We start from the raw sequence: 23,153 nt of genomic DNA, 5'->3' as shown, positions 1-23,153 counted from the left end.
TACATACATGCTCTCGCACTTGAGCATAAATGACAGCAGCTTTTTCTTTTGTGAATGGAATGCGACTTGGATATGTACAAACTAACTTTCCACATGTGACATCCCTATAAAATTCAATAGCAGAGGAAAATAAAATGATACATGTGACAGCTGATTGAGCAATACATTAGAAAAATGAAACTGTAGAAAACAAATGGGGTATTGCACATATTAGACTGATATCAAGGTCATAAGCAGGGCAAGGAAGGCAGAAGACTGATCTTTGAAATAATGAGAGAACTGATGCAAATCCACCAGATTACACTTGCCTGCAAATGGGAATGAGGTCACAGTGGAGCACACATAAGAACATCAGAATGGCCATACTAGGTCAGACCAAAGGCCCATCTAACCCAGTAGCCTGTCTTCTGACAGTGGTCAATGCCAGGTGCCCCAGAAGGAATGAACAGTACAGGGAATCATCGAGTGATCCATCTCCTGTCGCCCATTCCCAGCTTCTGGCAATCAGAGGCTAGGGACACCATCCCTGCCCCAATAGTTTTGTGCTTCATGGACATGCAAGGATTATACTTAAGGTCATGTTTTTTTTTCAGTTATGTTCATTCACCGCCCACACCTCAACCTTTATGTACCATGTGCTCTTCTGGTGGAAGAGGAAGCAGGTGTGCAAGGCATTGAGGTCTATTCTGTCCAGTGTGGAGCAATACGCCTAGTCAATAACCTTACTTGGATCCAAGCACAACTTCTGCTAATACTTGCATTCCATGCTACAGTATCAAGGTCTAGATGCTCAACAACTGCACGTTCTTTGAGAATGGCCAAGGCTAATGTATATAGAACTCTCTCACTCACTCACTTATGCCCGTCACCCCAATCAGGGTATGGGCCACCAACAACAGGTATACAGAAATTTCCATTTAGTCTCAGGTGTTCTGTGTCTGTATACAGAACACCTGAGACTAAATGGAAATTTTATAAAGAAATTAAAGCAGTCTGAACAGATAGTAAACATTTGCACCATACAGTAGAGGAAAGCAGAAAATAAATATGTTTTTTCCTTAAAAACATACATCCAACTACAGGTTTGAAATCCTTTCTTCGGATCATTCCCACAGTGTCCAAACCTATCTGTTTGACTATTGATTTCTTCATAACATGCAAGAGGAGCATTTTTAGAACCTGTAAGTTTTGAGATAAGATTGAGTATAATTAAAAGGAACACTAAATCATTTATTAATCTATCAGTACTTCTAACATTCTTATCATTGCAGTACTTAGGTGCTATACATGGATTAGAGAAAACCAGGAAGGATAAAAATCTGTATTAAAAAATCAGATATCTTTCTGTTCAAACTGTGTTTTTATTTAAATTAAATACAGTTTTCTTTGTAAAAACAAACTTTCTTTAAAATTAAATTTCAAATTGTAACAAACAAATTTAAGGCCTAAATTTACTATAATCTAATAATCATTTAAATTAAATACAAAAATAATATTAAGCAGTACATTTGCTGCTGAAGTTTTAAAGAACGTCAAACCACTGAACTGGTGGAAGTCACTGACTAAGCACCTGGAACCAGAGTTTGTTGAAATCTTAAACCAGCTTCAGACAGCAGTAGCCTCTTCATCAGGTACAAAGAGAATAATTTATACATTTCAGTTTATTCAACTAGTTCAGTTCCAAACTAGTTCATTCAAAGTTGAGAAACCAATTGGGAGATGAAAAAGCAGGAAAGCTTGTTCTCCTCTTCTGTCTAAGAATAAAAACTAGGGGTGTGAGAGGATAAGATCTACTAGGTTCTAAAATTATGAAGGAAATGGTGACCTGAAGAAATCAATTCGATTCACTAAAATATTTCCTTTGTTTAATAAATCCATTAGTTTTAAAGCAAAACGTTTTGATAAATTTTCTTGTGTATCCAGCACATTTAGGGTTGTTTTATTTAACTCATTTTTAAAAATTGTAAATGCTGGTTTTGTGCAGTTTTAATTGAATTCCAATTTTCATCCAAATAGAGCTTGACGCAAATCAGAAATAAAAAATTAATCGCCATTTATTTAAAAAATGAAATGCATCACTCATCATTTTCTAAAAACAAAAAAGCAAAAAATAAAGAATCTGAATAAGTGTATATTAACCAATAGATCTGCTTAAATAAATGTACATATATTGTATATCCTCGTGATTAGCAACAGGTAATACCAAAATTCAAAGAAAAGGCTATATTTAGTTGCAATTCAACAATGTTTTAATGGTTACAAATCAGTGAGAAGCAACACTTCTGTAGGAAAATAGTGAAAAAGGACAAAGCAAAACATGATTAAATTTGATTATTAAGATCAAGGTTTCCTGCTTGCTGATTTGAATAATGATTTAAATTAATATACCTGCAGCAAACAGTGAGATCTGTTTGGAGTTGGTTTTCTAGTTTGCTATTTGGTTAGCAAAAAGAAGACATATTTTATAAATGAATTTTAATTTACAATCACCACTTCATTTTTACTTTGTTTCTATCAAATCTAAGCTTCTGGATAACTGCCATGCCTCTATAACGATGTTTATTATCACTGGACAACTTTAGACAAGTAATTTGGCCACTCCATACCTCATTTCCCCACCATCAATAAAAAAGAATAAATATGGTTAATCACTGCTATAAAGTGTTTTGGATATATGGATGAAAGTGGCTATGTAAGTCTTTATTATTATTATTACAGCATTTAGTGGAACTTGATTTTAGAAGAAATAAGAACATAATGTTTCCATTACCTTTTCCATAGATCCTCTGACACTCTATATCAGGAGACTGGCAACGTCCTTTGTAACAATAGGCAGTATTGTGTTCACATCTGTGTCCATTCTGAACATAAAGATCAGTTGGACAGAACGCAGATGACCCATTGCAGTACTCATTGAGATCACACTGACTATCAGCCCTGGGTCTACATTGCTTATTCTTTGCCTTAAACTAGAAAAAAGTAGGAATAAGGAGACTGTGCATGGTTTACAAAGATTATGGTCTATAATGTTTAAATAACAGAATATATGTAAAGCACAAGAAAAGATACAGTGAATAAGAAAATAAGACAACCACATATACGTTGTTTAATGTGGTTGTCACTGACTGTGATGAATGTGAAAATTCCTTGTAAAATTCTTATATATATACTTTATGTATGACTGCAGGTCACCCAGGGTTCTTTTAAATCATTTTCATCAATTTTTCCCTTATCATGAAACATAAATAGATACCACCCCCAGCCCTCTGTCAGAGTGGCCCTGGTGATTTAGCATATGGCACTCTTCCCCTATGGCAGTACAGAAAAAATGTCCCACCACGATGCCAGGAGACATCATATTGGTAGAGGTGTCAGCTTTTGGATGACATGTAAAATATGATTCTTTATCTCAGAATTATTTCATTGTAAAGCCCTAATCCCGCAAAATTATGCACATGCTTAATTTTACACTTGTGAATAGTCCTGCTGACCCTCTCTGGAGAACTTGTTCCACTAGAAGGTGCAGAGATGAGATATATACCAATCTGAACTTCAAAGGAAGGAAGAGATCATCAAACCCTAGTGGCTAAGGGAACCCTTATGTGGGTGAAGTAAGGGAACTGAGCAGGAGAAACTGTAGATAAGGCACTGGACTGGGACTCAGGAGAACTAGGTTCAATTATCATTTCTACCACAGACAGCCTTGACCATGGGCAAGTCATTTAATCTTCCTGTGCTCTGTTTCCCCAGGTTTATTTCCCTCTCCCAACCTTTGTCTGTCTTGTCTATTTAGTCTGTAAACTTTCTGGGGCAGATGCTTCAACTATGTTTTGTACAGAAAGCTGTATGACTAAGATAAAGACAGAGGTGCTTGCTCTCCCTTATGCAGTACTGTTCTCTTATTTTTTAAGTTGTAAAAACATTCGCATAGCACTTCACATTTTCAAAGAAGGCAGGATTATTTAGTGGTTCATATAGGAGACTATGATTGAGAAGACTTGTGTTATAATCCTGGCTCTCACTGGTTTATAGTGTGTCATAAGACGCCTATTGTAGCATAGCACGGACTCACCACCGCGGTGCCTCCAGCTGGTCGTCCGGGAATTAGCTCTCTCGGTCCTAGAGCATCCTTTATAGGCTGGTGTCTCGCTCACTGTTACCTACCCCTCTGCAGCCCCTTATCTCTCCCACGTGTAGGTCCCACCTCCCTCCCAGACTACAGTGCCCCTTATCTTGGGGTGCTGCCCATCACCCAGGGAACCCCATTCCCCTAAGCCCACCTCACCTCAGTGACACACTGCCAGTCCTCATCTAGCCCCTTTACTCAGGGGCAAACTGCTGTCTGCAATGGCCACTCATCGTTGGCTAGGGGGGTTGGACCTGCTGCCTTTCCCTGTAGCCCCAGAACTTCCTTAGGTCTTCCTGATAGGCCTCAGCCTGGGAGTTTGCTCCCCAGCTCAGCTCAGCCTTGCCCTCCCCCAACACTGCTCTGTTGAAGATACCCTGTGTTCCCAGGCAGCCCAGTCCTTCCCACCCCAATGCTGGAGTGAGACTGCCTGCCTCCTAACTCACAGCCCTCTTTATACCAGCCCAACCAGGCCTGGATTGGCTGCTACCTGCCTTCCCCTGATTGGCTCCTTGGGGCAGCTGATTTCAACCCCTTTCTCTCCGGAGCGGGGTGCTTGCCCTGCTACACCCATGCAGTACTCAGGAGCTCCAGTGGAGCCCACTGTGGCACTTAAGCCCTATCAAACCCATGGATCTTCTGAGCTTTGACAAAGTTGATGAACTTCACCAGAAAGTTTCTAGGCCAAGACATTTTTTGACTAAAAAAAAGGAAAAAAGAATTTTCAAAGTATTCCCCAAACATCCATATCAGAAAAGTGTTGTCTGATTCAAATTTAAAATGCTCATTAAAATGCTCCCTTTGGCCAAAGACCACCCAGGAAAATGTCAAGTATGAAGGACAGTTTTCATAAAGTGTGAGTATGAGTGCACACAAATGGAAAGCTGGTTTTCATCTTTAACTATGGAGTGAACAGTGTCTCTCCAAAATTTAGAAATTGTGTTAAACATATGATAATCCTGAATATACACCTTACCTTACAGTTTTGGCAACATAATCCAGTACCACACTTTGCTCCTGGCTTAAGCCTACATTTGTTAGTGCAGCATTTATCTTTTGCACACTCCTGAAAAATAAACCATAGACGTATTAGCTATTCTAAAATTTTCCTTCTCTAAAGAGTCTGTCTGTCCAAGATTCTCATTCCTTAAGAATAACAACTTGAAAGATCCCCAAAGAAAAATGAGTGTCAAGCTACAACAAGATTAATACCAACATGAAAACTATTTATAAATATATGTAAGACCTTCAGTGCCTTTCCCAAATTTCAGTTGGGTACTAACTCTCAAAGCATCATTCTTCTAAACTGAGAACAGTGGAATTTTACACTACTTAGGCTTTCTGGTAGTGAGAACTAACCTGTGCTGAGCCACAGTCACACTGCTCTCCTCTTTCCACAATACGATTGCCACAGACTGAAGCCCTCTTGTAGGACATATTCAAATAGGGCTTGTTAGAGAGGCAGTCTCCTCCCTTATGTTTTATAAAACTTTTGAAGTCTCTAATGCTGCAGCTGCTAAAGGCTTTTACTCCATTGGAATGTCTAAAAATAAATTATCAATGAAAAATTATACCAATTGAAAATATTTACTGATCCTGGAGTACTTAGTATCATTAATGCTACTTTCCAAAATATTCAGCTGAGGGTCTTTCCGTTCATTTTGTAAAACTGCATTCAAATAATGTCTTAAGAATAAAAATTGGCAGAAATTAGCACCTAGAATATCATCCTTTTGTTTTATTATTGAGAAAGATATTAATATTCCTTTATCAGAGATATCTGCTAACTTAATTGTGCCTTTATCTTCCCAGAGGTAAAATATGGAATACCTAAATATGTTAGGGTTATTAACAGATAATGGAAATACATTTTCATTTATTTTCTTATAAACTAAAACTTTTTGTGAAATATTAACAAAATCACATCACTGGATTATTTATAATGGCCTTAGTTTCCTTTAAATCACATATGCACAAAACATTACATAAATAATAAAGAGTTACAATATCCTGAGCCATTTTATCAATACACAGATCAAATCTCCCTGTACCCGAGAAAAATAAACTGAAGTTGAACAATCTCATTGTAGAGCTAGATTCTGATGATGGTTTTTCTAACACGAACATCTGTCATTAAGAACTAGAAAAGATATGCCATACCTCAAACAGAAGTTACTTATTTGATGAACAAATTACCAGGTGAGGTTCTATGGCCTGTGTTATGCAGAACGCCAGAACAGATGAGCATAATATAGTTCCTTTTGGATTTATGAACTCATTTCATATAAGTTAATTGCCACCAGCTCCTAATGATTATTTGTCACAATAGACCTAGGCCCCAATACTGAAAACACTTCAGTGTGTGAACAGTTTCACTGAGTTAGTCACAGGCAGAGGTGAAAGTAAGCCAGTATGGTCCGGTACGACGTACCGGCAAGAGCCAGTACACTGTGCTGGACCGCACCGGCTTCCGCGGTGGGGATTTAAAGGACTCTGGGCTCCCCGCTGCAGCGGGCAGCCCAGAGCCCTTTGAATCCCGCCTGCAGCTCTGGCAGCCAAGCTGGGGCCGGGATTTAAAGGAGGCAGGGGTTGAGGCCACACCTCTTCTGGTTGAGGCCACACCCCCTAAGGACTCCGGCAGTACCAGTAAGTCCCATAAGTTACTTTCACTCTTGGTCACAGGCATCTGTTTCCATAGGGCCGCTTGGATTTGACTGAGTGACAGCAGGTTTAAATGATCCTACTGACAGTTCCCTGAGCCACTGGTTAGCTTATTAGCTTGTGAACACTTTCAGAAGATTTCTGGAGCAGTACAGAGTAGCTCATTTTTAGCTTGGCTTGATCTTATCTGAACTGACTATATATACTGAAAATACAATTTCAAGCTTAGTCATATGACCTTGAATGTTTTATCTAAAAAATAATTAAAAGCACTTTCTTGGAAAAAGAGCAAAGTAATGCCCAGTGAATACCATGGGACAAATTTTGCATTGTTACAAGCATGCAATCCCACAGATTTCAGTGAGATTGCTCCCTTATTGAAGACTTGCAGACTATTGCCAACTTTGTCCAACAGACTTTAGACTCTTTCCACCACTTTCAATGGTCTAACGGATTTTAAGCACATGATGGACAGTAATTGTAACGATCATGCCTAGGGTGACCAGACAGCAAATGTGAAAAATCAGGACAGGGGTGGGGGGTAATAAGAGCCTATACAAGAAAAAGACCCCAAAATCAGGACTGTCCCTATAAAATCGGGATAGCTGGTCACCCTAATCATGCTAGAATTTGAAAATTAACTCTTTCCATGCAGAATCACACAAACAGAAAACTAATTTAATAAAGCATTACAAAAATATGAATGAGCCAACAGTGAATTCTGTTCCACTCTAAGCTCATTAATACATGGAAAAGATAACAAAAATCTATAATCAAAGCCTACTATGAACCTTACAATATAAACATCAATAATGTATACTTGCATGCAGATGTGAAAAATTATTTTCAGATATGTTCTTTAGAAATAAGTTATGTTTTTGGTATACATAACTGTCATCCAAGACTTCCATTGACAACAAGCTAATTTGAGGGTTCTCACACTTCACAGCAGGCACTCAGCACTTCATACAAACACTTAAATCATAACCAATGGTCATTTATAATGATTGAACTTGCATGTCACAGGAAAACAGTTCTCAATAATAATAATGCAATGTTACATGAGGTATATAAATAAAAAAATCTTACACTGCTTTGGTGTGCATTATGCAGGTGTATCCTGAACACTGACAGTCCCTAGAATCATCATATGCTATTCCCAGACTAAGACCCAGCAGCTGTGCAATGATGACTGAAAATGTCTCCAGTGTTACAGCCCTTTGATACTAAATAAGAAGAAAACTGAAAATTATCATCAAAGTAACTCAGTTAAAGAAACAAAAATGATGATAAAATTCTAAATCTTTCGGTTTCCTGCCCAATATAGTCAGGTCGTATTTTATAAAAATGTCTATACTTTTACGTAAAGAACCTTAAGGTGCTTGCCTTCAATACAAGGCCAAAGTTCATGCTGACTTACATTCTGGAAAACTCAAATGAGAGTAATGAAGATGCCCAGGATGTGAAAAACAGTGCAGAACCTGACATGCAATATGTAAAAGAAATGCATATTGTATTGCATATGGTAATTGTTCTTAAGATTCAATCCTGCAAAGTGCTAACTTCTGGCCTTGATGAAGCAAAACATTTAAAATTGTGCTTAACCTTAATGATCAGTCCCAAGTAATGGGACTACTCACATAGTTATAGATAAGCATGCTTAAGTGCTTTGCTGGATTAGTGACAGAGTACTCAGCATCTTCCGAACTACAGCTCTAAAGTACCTTAAAGGGCTAGGAGGAGACTACAGAGCAGGGGTCAGCAACCTTTCAGAAGTGGTGTGCTGAGTCTTCATTTATTCACTCTAATTTAAGGTTTCGTGTGCCAGTAATATATTTTAATGTTTTTAGAAGATCTCTTTCTATAAGTCTATAATATATAACTAAATTATTATTGTGTGTAAAGTAACTAAGGTTTTTAAAAAGTCTAAGAAACTTCATTTAAAATTAAATTAAAATGCAGAGCCCCCAGACCAGTGGCCAGGACCCGGGCAGTGTTAGTGCCACTGAAAATCAGTCGCGTGCCACCTTCGGCACGCATGCCATAGGTTGCCTATCCCTGCTATAGAGCAAGTAAAACCCTAAAATTCAAAGTTGTATTGCAAGATACACTTACGCACTTTAGGCCAGATTTTTCTAACCAAGTGCCTAAAGTCAAGCATCCAAATCCATATTTAATGCATCTAAATACAAATGAGCTCTTTCTTCACGGATGGTGAGCACCCACCACCACTCCTTCTGAAGCCAGTGTTATAATGTTCACTAGCTGTGTAAATCCAATAATACTATACCAGGGCAACTCCTCCAGCATAGTTTTTGAGACAAATCCTTCCTGCAAATGTTGCCCCTACATAATTAGGGTGGTCCCTGTAACTAAAACACAAAAACAGACTCTTGAATATAACTATGTTCTTCACGGCAGTGTTTAAAATGGCAATGTTGTTTGTTTCGTATAGTTTAACTTTTACTTTCTATTGTTTACAATATAAACACTCTGAGAAATCTGAAAATATTTTGTAAACACAGTACATCTAGAATTATATTTATAATAATTCATAGTGTCTGTTCAATTATTTTTACAAGAGATATTTGTTGGTCTTGTGGAATTGTGTTGGTCCATGCTATGACAGTCTAAAAGATTTCCACTGTGCTTTTTTAATAATAGAGAAATTTTCTTACACAAATAAATATGCCATATCATGTGGCCGTAGAACAAGGTAAGATTCTTTCCATTGTAAAAATCTTTGTAGTATCTCATCAGCTTCCCCTGTTGTACGAATTTTATTATTATCTGTCCAAAACTCCAATGAAGACAATACAATTGTAATATTAAGGGGGGTAAACATCTGAAAATACAACAGAAGAAACAGATGTTCAATTATGTTTTATGCATAGCAGTATTTTAATTTTATAAAGATTAAGCTAAAGGCCCAACTGAGCAAAATGGACATCATACAACAGCACTTGATTGCGATGGCACTTCTCTCCAACATCTGTAAAACTAAAAGAGGAATGGGGAGAGAAAAATGCAAACAAAATATATAGTGCTTGCCCAGCAGACCAAACCCAATGGTTCTGAGAGGAGGGGTTTCTATAAATAAAGAGAGGATTCATATCTATTGCATATATTCAAATAAATAACAGGCTATAAGCCCTAACCCTGATCATGTCCACAACACTACAATTTCAGAGGCAAACAAAAATTTTCCATTTTTTTTAGTACAAAAGGCTGAATGAGAACAGAAAATTTTAGACAGGGAAAAAATGGATTTTCTGATTGGCAGCTGTTTAAGGAGCCTAGAGATGCACCAATGCAGCAATCTCTTCAAAGCTCCTCCTCCTTTGTGAGACATAAGGAAGAAACGGAAAATTGGAAGCACTGAGGAGCAACCCTTGCTGGCGTCAACAGGTTTAGAGATATCAGGGCTCTGGACAAGTGATTACAGAGTGGAGATCTGTTACTGTTTGTATCTCTGGAGAAAAGCAGACACCTAGAATCAAAATGACTTATGGCAAACAGAAAACAAATAATAAAGCTAGACAAAAAACTTTATAAAAGTAAAATACTAATTAGAAACCAAAAATAAAAGAACCAAGAGCCGAAACAAATGCTAAAATGGGAATAAAACAATTTTAGGGCTTGTCTACATGGGAACATTTTCCCGTTATACTGTTATAATTATACTGCTGTAGTTAACAGTATAAAACCCCTGTGTGGACACTCATATTCTGGAATAAGGGTGGCTTTTTTCAGTTTAGCTTAAACTGCTAATAAACTAAATCAGAAAAAGAGATTCTGTGTGTGCGTGTGCGTGTTACACTGGCATAACTTAGTGGTTTATATTCAAATGCCACCTTATACTGGTAAAATTGCCCCATATAGACAGGCAGACAGATTTTCACTTTCCTGAGGGACACAAATGGACAAAAACTGGAGATGGTATATAGCAGAGTTCCTATACTCTCAGATGGATGAGAGCACCATGGTCTGTGGGTGGAATCTAGGGTTGATTATGACTGGCTAACATTGTGAAAGAGGCTAAACCTGCCTACACTAGGTGCTAATGTGTTTTTAAACATCATTGAATTAAAACATGTTACGTAACATATCTGTCTGAGGCAGTACGTTTAAAAACCCTACCTTTTTAACCAGTCTAGACAAGACTTCAGGGAAATACGACACAAGCTTGAGGTGAAGCACTTAAACATTTTTTCTCTAATTGCTATAAAGATCTCCTTGCTGTCATGAGCCAAAAGCTTGAGAGCCAAGAGTTAAAATCAAAATTAAACAATTCCCTGGAGAAAATGAGAAAATCTAGAAAATCTTTGACCTTTAATAATATCAAAGTAAAACATCCAAATTTCATTTTAATATGAAACAAAAATGCAGTAACTTACACTGTTGACAAATCCAAGAAGCTGGACTATTTTCTGTGTTATAAGATCCTTGTCTGAACCCAGATAGTTGTACTAGAAAATAACACAATTCTTTAAGTAACAGCTAAAAATCATTACAGTACAACATTTTTTTGGTCAGTCATTTCTCATGAAGCAGTGGAATGTTCACATAAGCCTCAAATTCTGAGCATTTAAATGTGTCTAATTATTTTAATTCTCAGTTTCCTTCCAAGTCCATAAACAAAATATGCACTGATCCTTTGACAAAATGGCTACTATATATCTGATAATTCCAGATTCCATTATTTTAACCGACATCTATGACTTCTTTGGCTTCAGCCCACCACAGCAGTAGGGCTTGAATAGCTGTCAGCCCCTGCCCAGGAACAACGGCAGAAGAGTGGCCTGGGGATGGAGCAGCGGCCTGGGGCCAGAGCAGTGGCCACTGCCACTGAAGAAGTGGCCTCAGGAGCAGCAGCTGGGGCTCTGACTGTCCTCCCCACCCCATCAGGGGTATTTTTAGTAAAAGTCAGGGACAAGTCACAGGCTTACGTGAATTTTTATTGCCCGTGACCTGTCCGTGACTTTTACTAAAAATACCCAAGACAAAATCTTTACCTTACTGATAGCTGATTATTACATCCCAGACCTTTAGAAGGACAGCCTTAAAACCATGCATTTTTATGACATGTTTTAAAAAGTAATGGAAATATATGAAGTAAAGCAAATTTGACTGATATGGACTTACCAAACCCTTGTCCAAAATGACATCGATTTCCAGGTATCTGGGGGATTTAGTGACATCTGACATTGACTGAAAAAAAGCCTTCAACATTTCGTATTTCAACATTTTACCTTTTGTATCACTTATTAACACTGTGAATATGAGGTACATTTCTTAACACTAGATTTTTAGCTTGACTACCTATGCTCAGCTGTGCTGCTCAAAAACACCACCATTATCCTTTCATTGACAGAGTTCTATATTTCTGGAAACAATCATAACCTTATAAACCTATGGTACATTATTTGTTCAACTAAAAGATTCAGTAATACAAATAACAATAACAGATTCCAAAAACTTCAGCATAATTTGGTCTTAATTTTGTATCACAATATTAAGAAAATAGAGATGAGTATAAAACAAGCAGACTACATAACTGATAACAACACTCACTCTTCATTATTAGCAAAACTTCGCAACCAAGGAACCACAGAGGTAATATGCACAGCTGGCCAAACCAGCCAAATGCCATCACTTTCCAGATCCTTGAAAAGTGAAAAATCGGACAATCTGATGCCAAATTTTAGTCTCAATCAAAAATAATTTCCCTCCCACTCCACTCTATGAATTGGTTTCCCTTGTCCAATGGAAGCTTCTGGGGGACCAAGGCCTCAAACCTCAAACATCTCTGGAGATCTTCATGCCTCCTATGCCATTTGGTCTTATTTTTGCCCTTTGAAATGCCACCAGTTCTCTGGTGGGATAGTTAAATGTCCCTCCAGCCACTGTCCACTCTCTACCATTGGCACCAGCAACATCTTGTCTGTTGTCTCTGTGGTCCTCAATAACTTCTTTGACCCAGCAAACAGGATCTACACATGAAGTTCTAGGAGAAGGATTTTCTTCTGTGGAAGATCACGATTAAAAATCCATCCTCTAATCAAGCCCCAGTGAAAGGGCATCAAGAGGGAGTACTTAAAGTAGAAGTAGGGAGCCAAAAATAAGGCATGACTGTTTACATTTGCAAGTGAAAATTAGACCTGCAGTTTAATGCTGACAGGGAGACTCTAATCAGGGAGATTTACAGGAGTTATCCTCATTCAAACGCCTCAGGCCTGAGTTGTGCATGACAGAGATAGCCATCCCGACGGAAACAGAATATTCCCCTGAATTTGGGACAACATTGTGTCTGCAGATATCGTGGTGACAAGGAGCATCATGTTCAGGCTAATGGATCACATTTCTTCACAAATAACTTATTCCCAGTACTATTGTTTCTTACCAAAGTAATGACTCTCATATGCCCAGTTTCTGCATATGAATGACATAATTAAAAATTAAATCCAGATTCAAGACCATCACAGTGAATTTCCCATGCCCTAGATTTCAGGTTAGACATAATCTCAACCATTATGATAAAAAGCAGCACTCACTTCAATATCTGTATGCAGCTTATAAGACACCTTTCTTGTCACCTTTTCTCTCCCTATATCAGTGTAGTTGTTTGCAAAAAGTGGACTCTGAATGTTTTCATTCTTTATTTGATAAATAATGTGCTCAAACCCAGGGGAAGAATCCAAGGGTTCAATTCCATAGCTAGTATTCTCAAACTGCAATAGCCCTCTGAAAAAGCAAACAGTGCAGGTTACATACATAAGGTTATAAAATTATCTGAATTAATCTGCCATCAGCTTGAGACCTTAAATGGTAGATACTATGTATAGTGGGCACCATTAAAAAGTCACCATTTTCCAACTGTTACCACACAGTAGTATCTGGGCTACTGAATTTTACTAGAGGTTTTATTATAATTAATTATATTAAAATTATATTAAAATATTTCATTACCTGAGCCCAGAGCAGGTGCTGAGTGTCACAAGTGAATTGGGAAAGCCTGCAATATACCCTTGGTAGTAGCAATCATCCTAAATAAAAAAAATTTAAAAAATCAAAGAAAAATGAATAGCTTGCCTATCAGTAAGTATAGTTCTCCAACCAGGTCATCTCCACTTATCTATACATTTTGGAGCTTCCACAGACACTTGTATGGAACTTGAAACCATCTAAAAATAGAAGTGTGAGCTAGAACACATCTCAGTATTATGACTCAAAGTCTGAGGTCAGTGCCCGCCAGAGTAACTAGGCTGGGAGCTGGAGAGATGAGTGAGGGACTGTAAGAGGAGGAACCTTTGCCCAAGGCTACAGAGTGGCTCCATTGCTGTTCTGCATAGGATACTTCATCCTAATGGCTAAAGTAGTCTATGCAAGGCCTTTACATGTTTCCCCGGTAGGATAGCAGAAAGGAGTTGGGAAGATCTGCATTGCAGACCCCCCAGACCACTCCCCAGCATGTTCATATTCACTCTGGCCTCCTCCCCCACTTCAGCACTGACGCATAGGGGGCTCACATGTCGAAGGGTTCAGTGACACAGAGGGCCCAGCACGTCCTATGCAGCCCTCTAACGTCCACACACCTGATCTCTTCCACACCAGAAATGTCAGTACCAATGCACAAGAATATTCTGTATCTGTATGGAAAAGACTGGATTTGCCCTTATGATTGCATCTTGGCCCCGACTTTTTCATTCTTATATTTCTATCAAAGACATACAAAATGGTTTAGAAGGGAGGAGACAGTGATAGCTTCAAGGTAATTCCTTAGAGAGCCTAAGCTCTATGCTCCCAGGTAGATCTCAAAATTTGGAAAGATGGTTTCTCAAGATCCACCCCATCACAAAGACTAGGCTGCAGCAAATGCCCAAACCCAGCCTGCCCTTGCTCTGAGATTCTCCTACAGCATGGGTCTGTCTGTTATATTGCTAAGCAATGCATGGTTCCCTTTTCCTGCCCTCAGACAAAAGCTGAGCACTAATTCCTAGTGGTATTCATAGCAAAGGCCCTGTAACTGCTGGAACTGCTCACAGTTCTTGTCTATTTCCTGCTCTACTTTGCAGAAGGAACAGCCAAACATCATACTCTACCTCAGTGGTGGGCAACCTGCGGCCCATCAGGGTAATTCACTGGCGGGCCACGAGACCGTTTGTTTACATTGACTGTCTGCAGACACGGCCGCCCACAGCTCCCAGTGGCTGCGATTCACCGTTCCCGGCCAATGGGAGCTGTGGGAAGCGGCGCAAGCTGGCTCCCATTGGCCGGGAACAGAAAACCACTGCCACTGGGAGCTGTGGACGGTCAATGTAAACAAACTGTCTTGTGGCCCACCAGCGGAGTTCCCTGATGGGCTGCGTGCGGCCGGTGGGCCACAGGTTGCCCACCACTGCTTTACCTCCATCGAGTCAGAAGGAGGTGCTCACCCACCCCTGAGGCAACCCCTTCCCTGTGTGGGGCACAGGGAGGGAAGAAGACTGAGCCTATGGATAGTGATTAAAAGAGAAAACAGAGGAAAGAGGGTGAAATCACCAATGATGGAAAAAAGGCAGGAAAAAGAGTAGGAATGAAAGAACAGGGAGGGAAGGGGAATAAGAAGCTTTGGAGAGATGCCAAACCATAAACAAAAGTGTCTTGATGAGAAAGAAAAAAGATTATATGCTTTAAAAATTATATGGAGGTGAGGGAAGGGCATGCATCTAGATGAGACAACCCAATGGGAGAGCAACTAGTGACCCACTTTTCTACCTCTTGGGATCCTTTCACAGATCCACTCTGGAGACCACAATAAAGCACTCTGAGAGAAGGAATTAAGGGATCCATTCGGAAGTATGCTGCACTTCCTCAACTCCTATTGTTTTCAGAAAAAGCACATTAGCTTGTGTGAGGAAATGCTAATAAATTAAGCAATGGATTATATTAGGAGAAAAGGCAGCTAGTGTGACACCAGCTTCAGCTAAATCCTGGAGTAGAGAATCTGTGGGGGACAGTTTGTGATGAAGGATCTAATCATTACCCATGGTAAATGTACAGGACAGTAGAAAATCCTCAATTTTCCTGTCTTGGCCTTCCCCTATGAGTTTAAGCACAAGTAATATGTTTGCTCCTTTAATGTCCATTCTGCAAGTTAACTACTGTAAGCACATTTCAGTCTAACTAGTCATTTTCTTGAAAAAGTTGCTAATTAGCCAACCAAAATAAACTTGAAATAATTAATCTTATTGTTAATTCTCCATAGAGAATGTTTCCTTCAAGAATCTCATGCCAGGATTAGTAGAATGTCAGCAATAAATAAGTAAAGATAGGGAGAGATTTTCTGATACTTAAAAAAATGTAAAATCCCCAGAGAGTATTTCTAACAGCAACTCTGTTCTGAAAATACTAAGAAGCTGCAAAACAAAGTACCGGTAATTACATCTTACCTTAATATGTGGGAAATCAGAATGAACAGCCCTCCCTTTGGTGTAAGTATAAACCTTGAAATCATCAGATAAAAATAATCTATAAAAAAGAGAATAAAAAATGTTTGAATTAAAAAATAAAGATTACACATTCCTGCAAGTTTAAAGAGCGCCCACACTATTTTCAACATGCTGCAATGATTTGCATCATCCCTTAGTTTTGTTCTTTGAGTTACAATTTAATGTTTTATCGTTTCTTTCAGACTGGAAAATTGCTGAGTTAGATGGGGTGACAGTTATGTGCAGCTCTCAAATCACATATCTACAAACCCTTCTGAGGATTCCAAGTTCTTTTCCTGTTTGCCAGTCAGCTTCTCAAACTTCTGCTTAAGTCTTGAAACTGAAGAATATATGAATCTCTGAAAATACTTCCTATTAGAGAATCTTAGATTCTCCTATTGTCAGTGCACAATACTAGGAATAACTGAGGCTACAGCAAAGAGAAGTGTCAGCTTGTACTGTTACAGACTGAAAAGTATAACCAATTATTGGAAAAGAAAGGGAAGTTGAAGACAAATTATCGAATATTTGATAAACCTTATTAGAACCTTTTTTGAGCCACATGACTGATTTATAACAGATAAGAGCCAAAGGGTTAGGAACAAAGTCAATCACTTACTGTTGCTTCAGGTGAAGAGTATACGGTGTCCCTTCTATTGTAATGACATAGGATACTTGGTCCTAAACCATCCAGAATGACAGAGAAAAAAAGAATTCAGTAACACAGTATTTTGCAAAGCACATAATTCTGCATTTATTAAACATGAACATAAATTAAAAATGCACCACAAATATTTCTTAATGGGAAATGGATGGACAGTAACATGATTATCAGTGCAGTTTTGACATCTCTTGACAGCTACCAAAACAACTGTCCTGTATCGTTCCAATACTCTGTGGAATGATTGTCTGTGGTTTCCTAAAAAGGCTCATCCACCACTCACCCTTTGACTGACATACACTATTCCATGTGTTCAAGATGTGTGTCTATATTTTATGTCAAACACACAGGAAAAATAATTTAATAGCCAATTCCATCTCAAGATATCTAGTTGTGTGCAAAGGCAAAAATGCCAGTGACAGTGACTGTGATCAGCTGATGGAAGTTGCAATGAATAAAAGGGGAACTGAAACGTCATAGCCTCAGCTGGTGAGGGAATCTGCTGAAAATATTATAGACTGCTGGAATCCTTCCTTAGAGGTTTTTAAGGTCAGGCTTGAAAAAGCCCTGGCTGGGATGATTTAGTTGGGGATTGGTCCTGCTTTCGGCTGGGGGTTGGACTAGATGAACCCATGAGGTCCCTTCCAACCCTGATATTCTATGATTCTATGATTGATTCTATGAATCTAGAACCCGGATACATGCCATTAATCCAGTGGACAAATAGGATGGAAGTAGAAATAACACATTTCACCTAATTCAGAAGAGCATCATTCCAAAGTCACACAAAGGAATTCATAATTTTAGAATCAGATGCTACTACTTATTTTTGTGAACCAACACTTGAATGCTCTTGTTAATTTGGGGGGAGAATTACTGAAGATTTTTGCTAAAGAATAACATGATTTAAGGCCCCTCCCTTAATCTCCAAGACATATATGTAAACGTAAGTTTTCATTGTCACTCTCTACTGTTATTAATAAAATGTTAAGTATCAGAGGGGTAGCCATGTTAGTCTGGATCTGTAAAAGCAGCAAAGAGTCCTGTGGCACCTTATAGACTAACAGACGTATTGGAGCATGAGTTTTCGTGGGTGAATAACCACTTCGTCAGATGCAAATTCAAATAGAAAAACTGAAGCATTAGGTTGACATGACTTGCCCTCAAACAGACTATACAATGAGAATTTAGAGCCAGAAATAAGTTCTAGCCTGTCCCCTGCTCTGACCTCCAGGCAGGGTGGATAAAAATCAATGATTTATTTTTTTATCGGATTTTTTTCATTTAAATCGGATTTTTTTGATAAAATGCTTTTTGAGGAAAAAAATCTATCTAAAGATAGTTTTAATTACAATAAATTATAGCTCAAAGACATCTCATCATGGAATAGGGATTATAAATTCTATTTCTATAGTATGAGACAATATATTCATGTAATGTTTAAGAAGAGTTTTGTAAATGAGTTCCAATAGTTCATGAATTAGGGACCCAATGTTATGGGGTTCCAGGGGCTTCTGTATAGATTATTTAGGTTAATCTATCTACCCAATGGGACTCAGTGCTCAGTCCAGAAGATACCATCAGAGCTGCTTATTTTTGCAGTTCTCAAACTGTGGATTTGTGTCTCCAGAGATAACATGCTTGTTAACAGCAAAAATGTTTTTAAATAAATAAATAATATACAGAGGTAAGAAATAACAGACCTCAACCCTATTGTCCCTCTCCAAATTTGTGTACAAAGAGTCAATCCCTTACCTCTCTCTAAAAGTGCAAAGTTTCTAAAAGTTCAATAAACAGAAGCTTGTTGGGGGTGAAATAGATCTGGACAAGGAGAAGAAGTCTGGAGATAAATGTGAGACGGGAGGGACAGGCAGTAGAAACAAAAGTGAAACTGTTTGAGCAGCATATTCCAGAAGTCTTGAGGTCTTTCTGAGTGTAGCCTTCATTGATTTGAGATCTACCATACTATTCTCTCACTAGAAGGGAAAACCTATAACCTATAAGAGACCCAGTTTGGAAATATTTTAATGAAGTTCCTCTACCTCTGGGTAAGACAGACATGAGCGCAAAATGCAAACAGTGCAACAAAGAAATGCAAGACCTGGTTGTCTGAATGAAACAACAGCATGAGAAGTGTTCCTTCTCAGGAGGAAGCCGTGTTGAAGATGATGAAAGGAACATGTCTGAACATGCAGGATCTTCAGGTTGTGACTGAAGACTTCTTTATTTTATACTTCTTTCTTCAGGATTGCGTGTCTTCCTTCTGGACTATTCTTGAATTCTCATGTTTGAGCAAAAAATATAGTTGTTACTCTATGGTACTATCATTTTAGATGCAGTTGTGATAAAAAATAAATAGCTGAAATAGGTAGATCTTCCTTTTACAATTTCACCTTTAAAGTAGTACTGAGTGTCATGGAATGCAATGAGTAATACTAAATGAGCAATATAGTAATAATAATTAAATAACTGTATTGATTTATTTTGTTTAGGAGAATCCATCCTCAACATACAGGATTCTGAAGACTATTCACCTTCAAGATCACCATCATTTTCTACAGTTTCAGAGTTATCTGCCAATGATAGTGTTTCAGTCACATCATATGTGTCACATAGCCACAGTATATCACCTGTAGCAAAAAGGAAAAAAAATCTCCATCATCCAAAAACCACCATAGATAAGTTTGTGATAAGAACCAGCAGATTACAAAAAGAGGTAATTGATGAAAAAAATGCCTGGTTTGTTTATGCAACAAACTCTCTTTTCCGTATGATTGAGAACTCACACTTCACTAACATAGTTCAGTCATTAAGACCAGGATACAGTCCACCCAACAGAGCAGATGTCACAGGCAAATTGCTGGATAAAGTGTATGAAAGTGAAATTGAGCAGTGTGCAAAAGGTCTAGAGGATGAAATTGTTAACCTTAGTCTTGATAGGTGGAGCAAGGTCCACAATGATCCTGTTGTATGTGCTTGTGTGACAACAGAAGAAGGGAATGTCTTCCTTACAGAAACAATTGATGCATCAGGAAATGCGCACACAGCAGAATACTTACAAGAAGTAGCAGTAAAAGCTATAACAAACTGTGAAAAAAATTCAAATGTCTAGTATGCAGCTTGGTCACAGACAATGCTGCAAATGTATCCAAGATAAAAAGAAATCATTTAGAAGAGAGTCCCAAGCTAATAACATATGGTTGCCGTGCTCATTTGATGCACCTCCTAGCCAAAGACTTCATTGTTCCAGAAATAAAGGCTAATGTTGTTGAAATTGCAAACTACTTCCATAACAACCACTTTGCAGCAGCGGCTCAGAAAAAGGGGGAGGAATCAAGCGAACTCTCCCACAAGACATGCAATGGAACTCAGTAGTGGACTGTTTTGAGCACTATATCAAGAACTGGCCTAATCTGACAACAGTTTGTGAACAAAATAGTGAAAAAAATAGATGGCACTGTCACAGCCAAAGTTCTCAACATTGGGCTTAAGAGAAATGTTGAACACATGCTGAGTACCTTGAAGTCTATTTCTGTACCCTTGAACAAAATGCAGGGAAATAGCTGTTTTATTGCTGACACTGTTGAAATTTGGAAGGAATTGAGTGAGATCTTAAAAAGAGAAATATGCAATGACAGAGTTAAACTACAAGCATTAAACAAAACGAATGGGACAAGCACTATCTCCAGCTCATTTTCTTGGAAATAGTCTCAATACTCAGTACTAGGGTCAAACCTTAACTGCTGAAGAAAAGGAGTTGGCTATGACATGGACATCCAGCAATCATCCCTCCATAATGCCAGCTATAACAAACTTTGGAGCTAAGGGTGAACCATTCAAGAAATATCTTTTTGCTGATGATGTTTTAAAGAAAGTCACACCAGTAACTGGTGGAAGTCACTTAAATACTTGGATTCAGAGACTGTTGAAGTGATAATCTCACTTTTAACAGCAGTAGCTTCTTCTGCTGGTGTAGAAAGAATATTTTCTTCCTTTGGACGAATTCATTCCAAATTGAGATATCGTTTGGGACCTGAAAAAGCAGGAAAGCTTGTTTTTCTTTTCCAGATTATGAACAAACAGGAAAATGAAGGTGAAGATGACTGAGTTAGCTGCAGAAGCCAATATTTTAAGTTTCTTGTGTTGACCTGGCTGACATAGTCAATTTAATATTTTTTTAGAAACAAATATTTCATTTAACTATTTTAGTTAATGCAATTTTAACAAAAACAAACCTGATTTTAAAAAATTTGATTGTTTAACTAAATTCATATGCTTGTTTTGTTAAAATATTATGTTTGCTGTTGAAAAAAAATCCAGAATACATAACATTGTTGCTTTAAATTTAAATGTCTGCCTGGTGATGTTCTTCTCCTAATACAGAATGGCAAGAAAATCCTCCAAATATTAATTATTAACCTGTTGAATTGGAGCTAGTTCACCTCCCAATGACTTATTAAATATCTGCTTCAATTATCTTTGGTAAATGAAATAACCAAACAATCATTCCTTTTCTGATATAGCTGTAAAACTCACCTGAAAAGTCTTCAAAATAAATCACTTAAAAAATGTATAGTGTGTACCTTCTAAAAATGAAACATACATCTATCTCTGAGTTGTGAAGAATATGTATTAAGGTTATAACAACCAACAAGAATGCACTTTTATGTAGAAATCCATGATTAAATTGAGTCTTCCTGACTAGTGATTTAAATCAAATCCACCCTGCCTGCAGGTATCACCCCTTATAATGTTTATGGTATTGTGACTCATCACAGGAAAGACACAGAAACCCAAATTTAAGATTTAAAAAACTTGATGGAAAAACTATTTTCAAACCTTATGTAGCCATGCTGCCAAGTTGCACATTTGAAGCCTGATCTAAAGCAAGTCAGTGAAGAGACTCCCATTGATTTCAATGGGTTTTAGAATTGTCGTGGAAATTGACCACCAGTCAGTTGAGTTGATCAGACAGCCTGAGGCTCCTTTATTGATTAATCAAAGATTACAAGCATATATGCAGGGAGAGTCGACAGGACCTCTAGCAAGAGGTAGGTCGCTCTACCTTACAGCAATAATACCTGGGTTTATATAGCTTAAAACCGCAAATTACCATATGAGCTTATACATCCGAGGATACCATATTTGGTTAATACAGTGACACTTTTTAACCATCTGCAAAAACTTTTACCATTACTATACCGGTTATGAGCTAATTTGCAAGCCTGCTTTTTTGCAACTTCCCCTTTTTACGGGTTTTTGTCATTGTTAGGACTTTGACACCTGGTTTTCGCCTACTTGCAGTGTCAGCAGCTATGTTCTCAAGCAAATTTGAGGAACTTGGGTCCAAAATGCATATGTGGCCAAGTTTATTAGAGGTTATTTTTCTGTGTGCACAAGCTGCTTGATAAACTACAGTAACCTAGCAGTTGTTAGTTTATTTTGGCAGTGATGGATGGGTTATTTAAGGGACTTTATATCAGTTTAACCCCTTATAGCAGCATTCTGTGATTTAGCAGCATTAAGTAACATAATAGTGTTGATAGTAGTGTATAATATAGTAAAATCAGAAAGTGAGCCTCAGGAGGGTTAGTATAAAATCAATGTTTTTACTTTGCTATATGTTAGTGTGATTGAGGCCTAAGGCCTTGATATGATTATTAACTTGATTAAGACCCGGCCTTTGAGCCTGGGGTCGGCTTTCTTTATCAGAATGTTTACTACTCGTGCAAAAAGTTATAGACGTTTAAGTCTTTGCAAGAGTGGTACCTTAAATTGTAAATTTATTTATGAATAGATTATAATAAGTTGCCCTTTTATTTGTAGTTTTGAGTTTACTTGTTTATTATTGATTTAGCAACCAAATTATTTTATAAAACATTTGTAGTTCCACTTTAAGGTTACTGGTTTCAGTGCCACAGAACTTTGCCAAATATACATCGCTTCTCAAAGACACATTGGCCCAATGAGGGACTGTAGGATATTTCACTGCAACACTGGAAACATCTTACACATTATAGCCACAAATGGGCTACAAGGATTGTAGCATTTAAAGGATTTTAACAGATTCTCACTGTACCTCCATTTACACATATTTATTATATAATTTAATATCTAATTATACAGAGAGGGAACAAATATATTCCTTAACTACAAGTACCAGATCTCCAGTTATATTTGAGGATATCCTCCGTGGATTTGTGATGTGCAAAAACAATTGAGAACCTAAAGGAGG

At 37.9% G+C, this 23,153-nt stretch overlaps 1 protein-coding gene across 1 annotated transcript; it reads right to left on the bottom strand.

Annotated features, from left to right (window-relative positions):
* Nucleotides 1-298: 298 nt before the first annotated feature.
* LOC115637395 (disintegrin and metalloproteinase domain-containing protein 32-like) lies at nt 299-15,200 on the bottom strand. The gene is made up of 11 exons (XM_030538644.1): nt 15,195-15,200; nt 13,757-13,833; nt 13,342-13,531; nt 11,933-11,998; nt 9,466-9,632; nt 9,078-9,159; nt 7,877-8,013; nt 5,486-5,669; nt 2,771-2,861; nt 1,071-1,179; nt 299-308 (listed from the first exon to the last, which is right to left on the bottom strand). Exons 1-11 carry the CDS (start codon nt 15,198-15,200, stop codon nt 299-301), a joined length of 1,119 nt encoding a protein of 372 aa, XP_030394504.1.
* Nucleotides 15,201-23,153: the final 7,953 nt, after the last annotated feature.

This window comes from Gopherus evgoodei, chromosome 19 (assembly GCF_007399415.2).
Source record: "Gopherus evgoodei ecotype Sinaloan lineage chromosome 19, rGopEvg1_v1.p, whole genome shotgun sequence".
NCBI lineage: Eukaryota > Metazoa > Chordata > Testudines > Testudinidae > Gopherus > Gopherus evgoodei.
This window is presented reverse-complemented; position numbering and strand designations above follow the sequence as displayed.

Coding starts and splice junctions, on each gene's coding strand:
- LOC115637395 (XM_030538644.1), bottom strand. Junction 8,014..9,077: donor ATGCTGGAGGAGTTGCCCTG/GTATAGTATTAT, acceptor CTTCTTATTTAG/TATCAAAGGGCTGTAACACT. Junction 5,670..7,876: donor ATAATGCACACCAAAGCAGT/GTAAGATTTTTT, acceptor ATTTATTTTTAG/ACATTCCAATGGAGTAAAAG.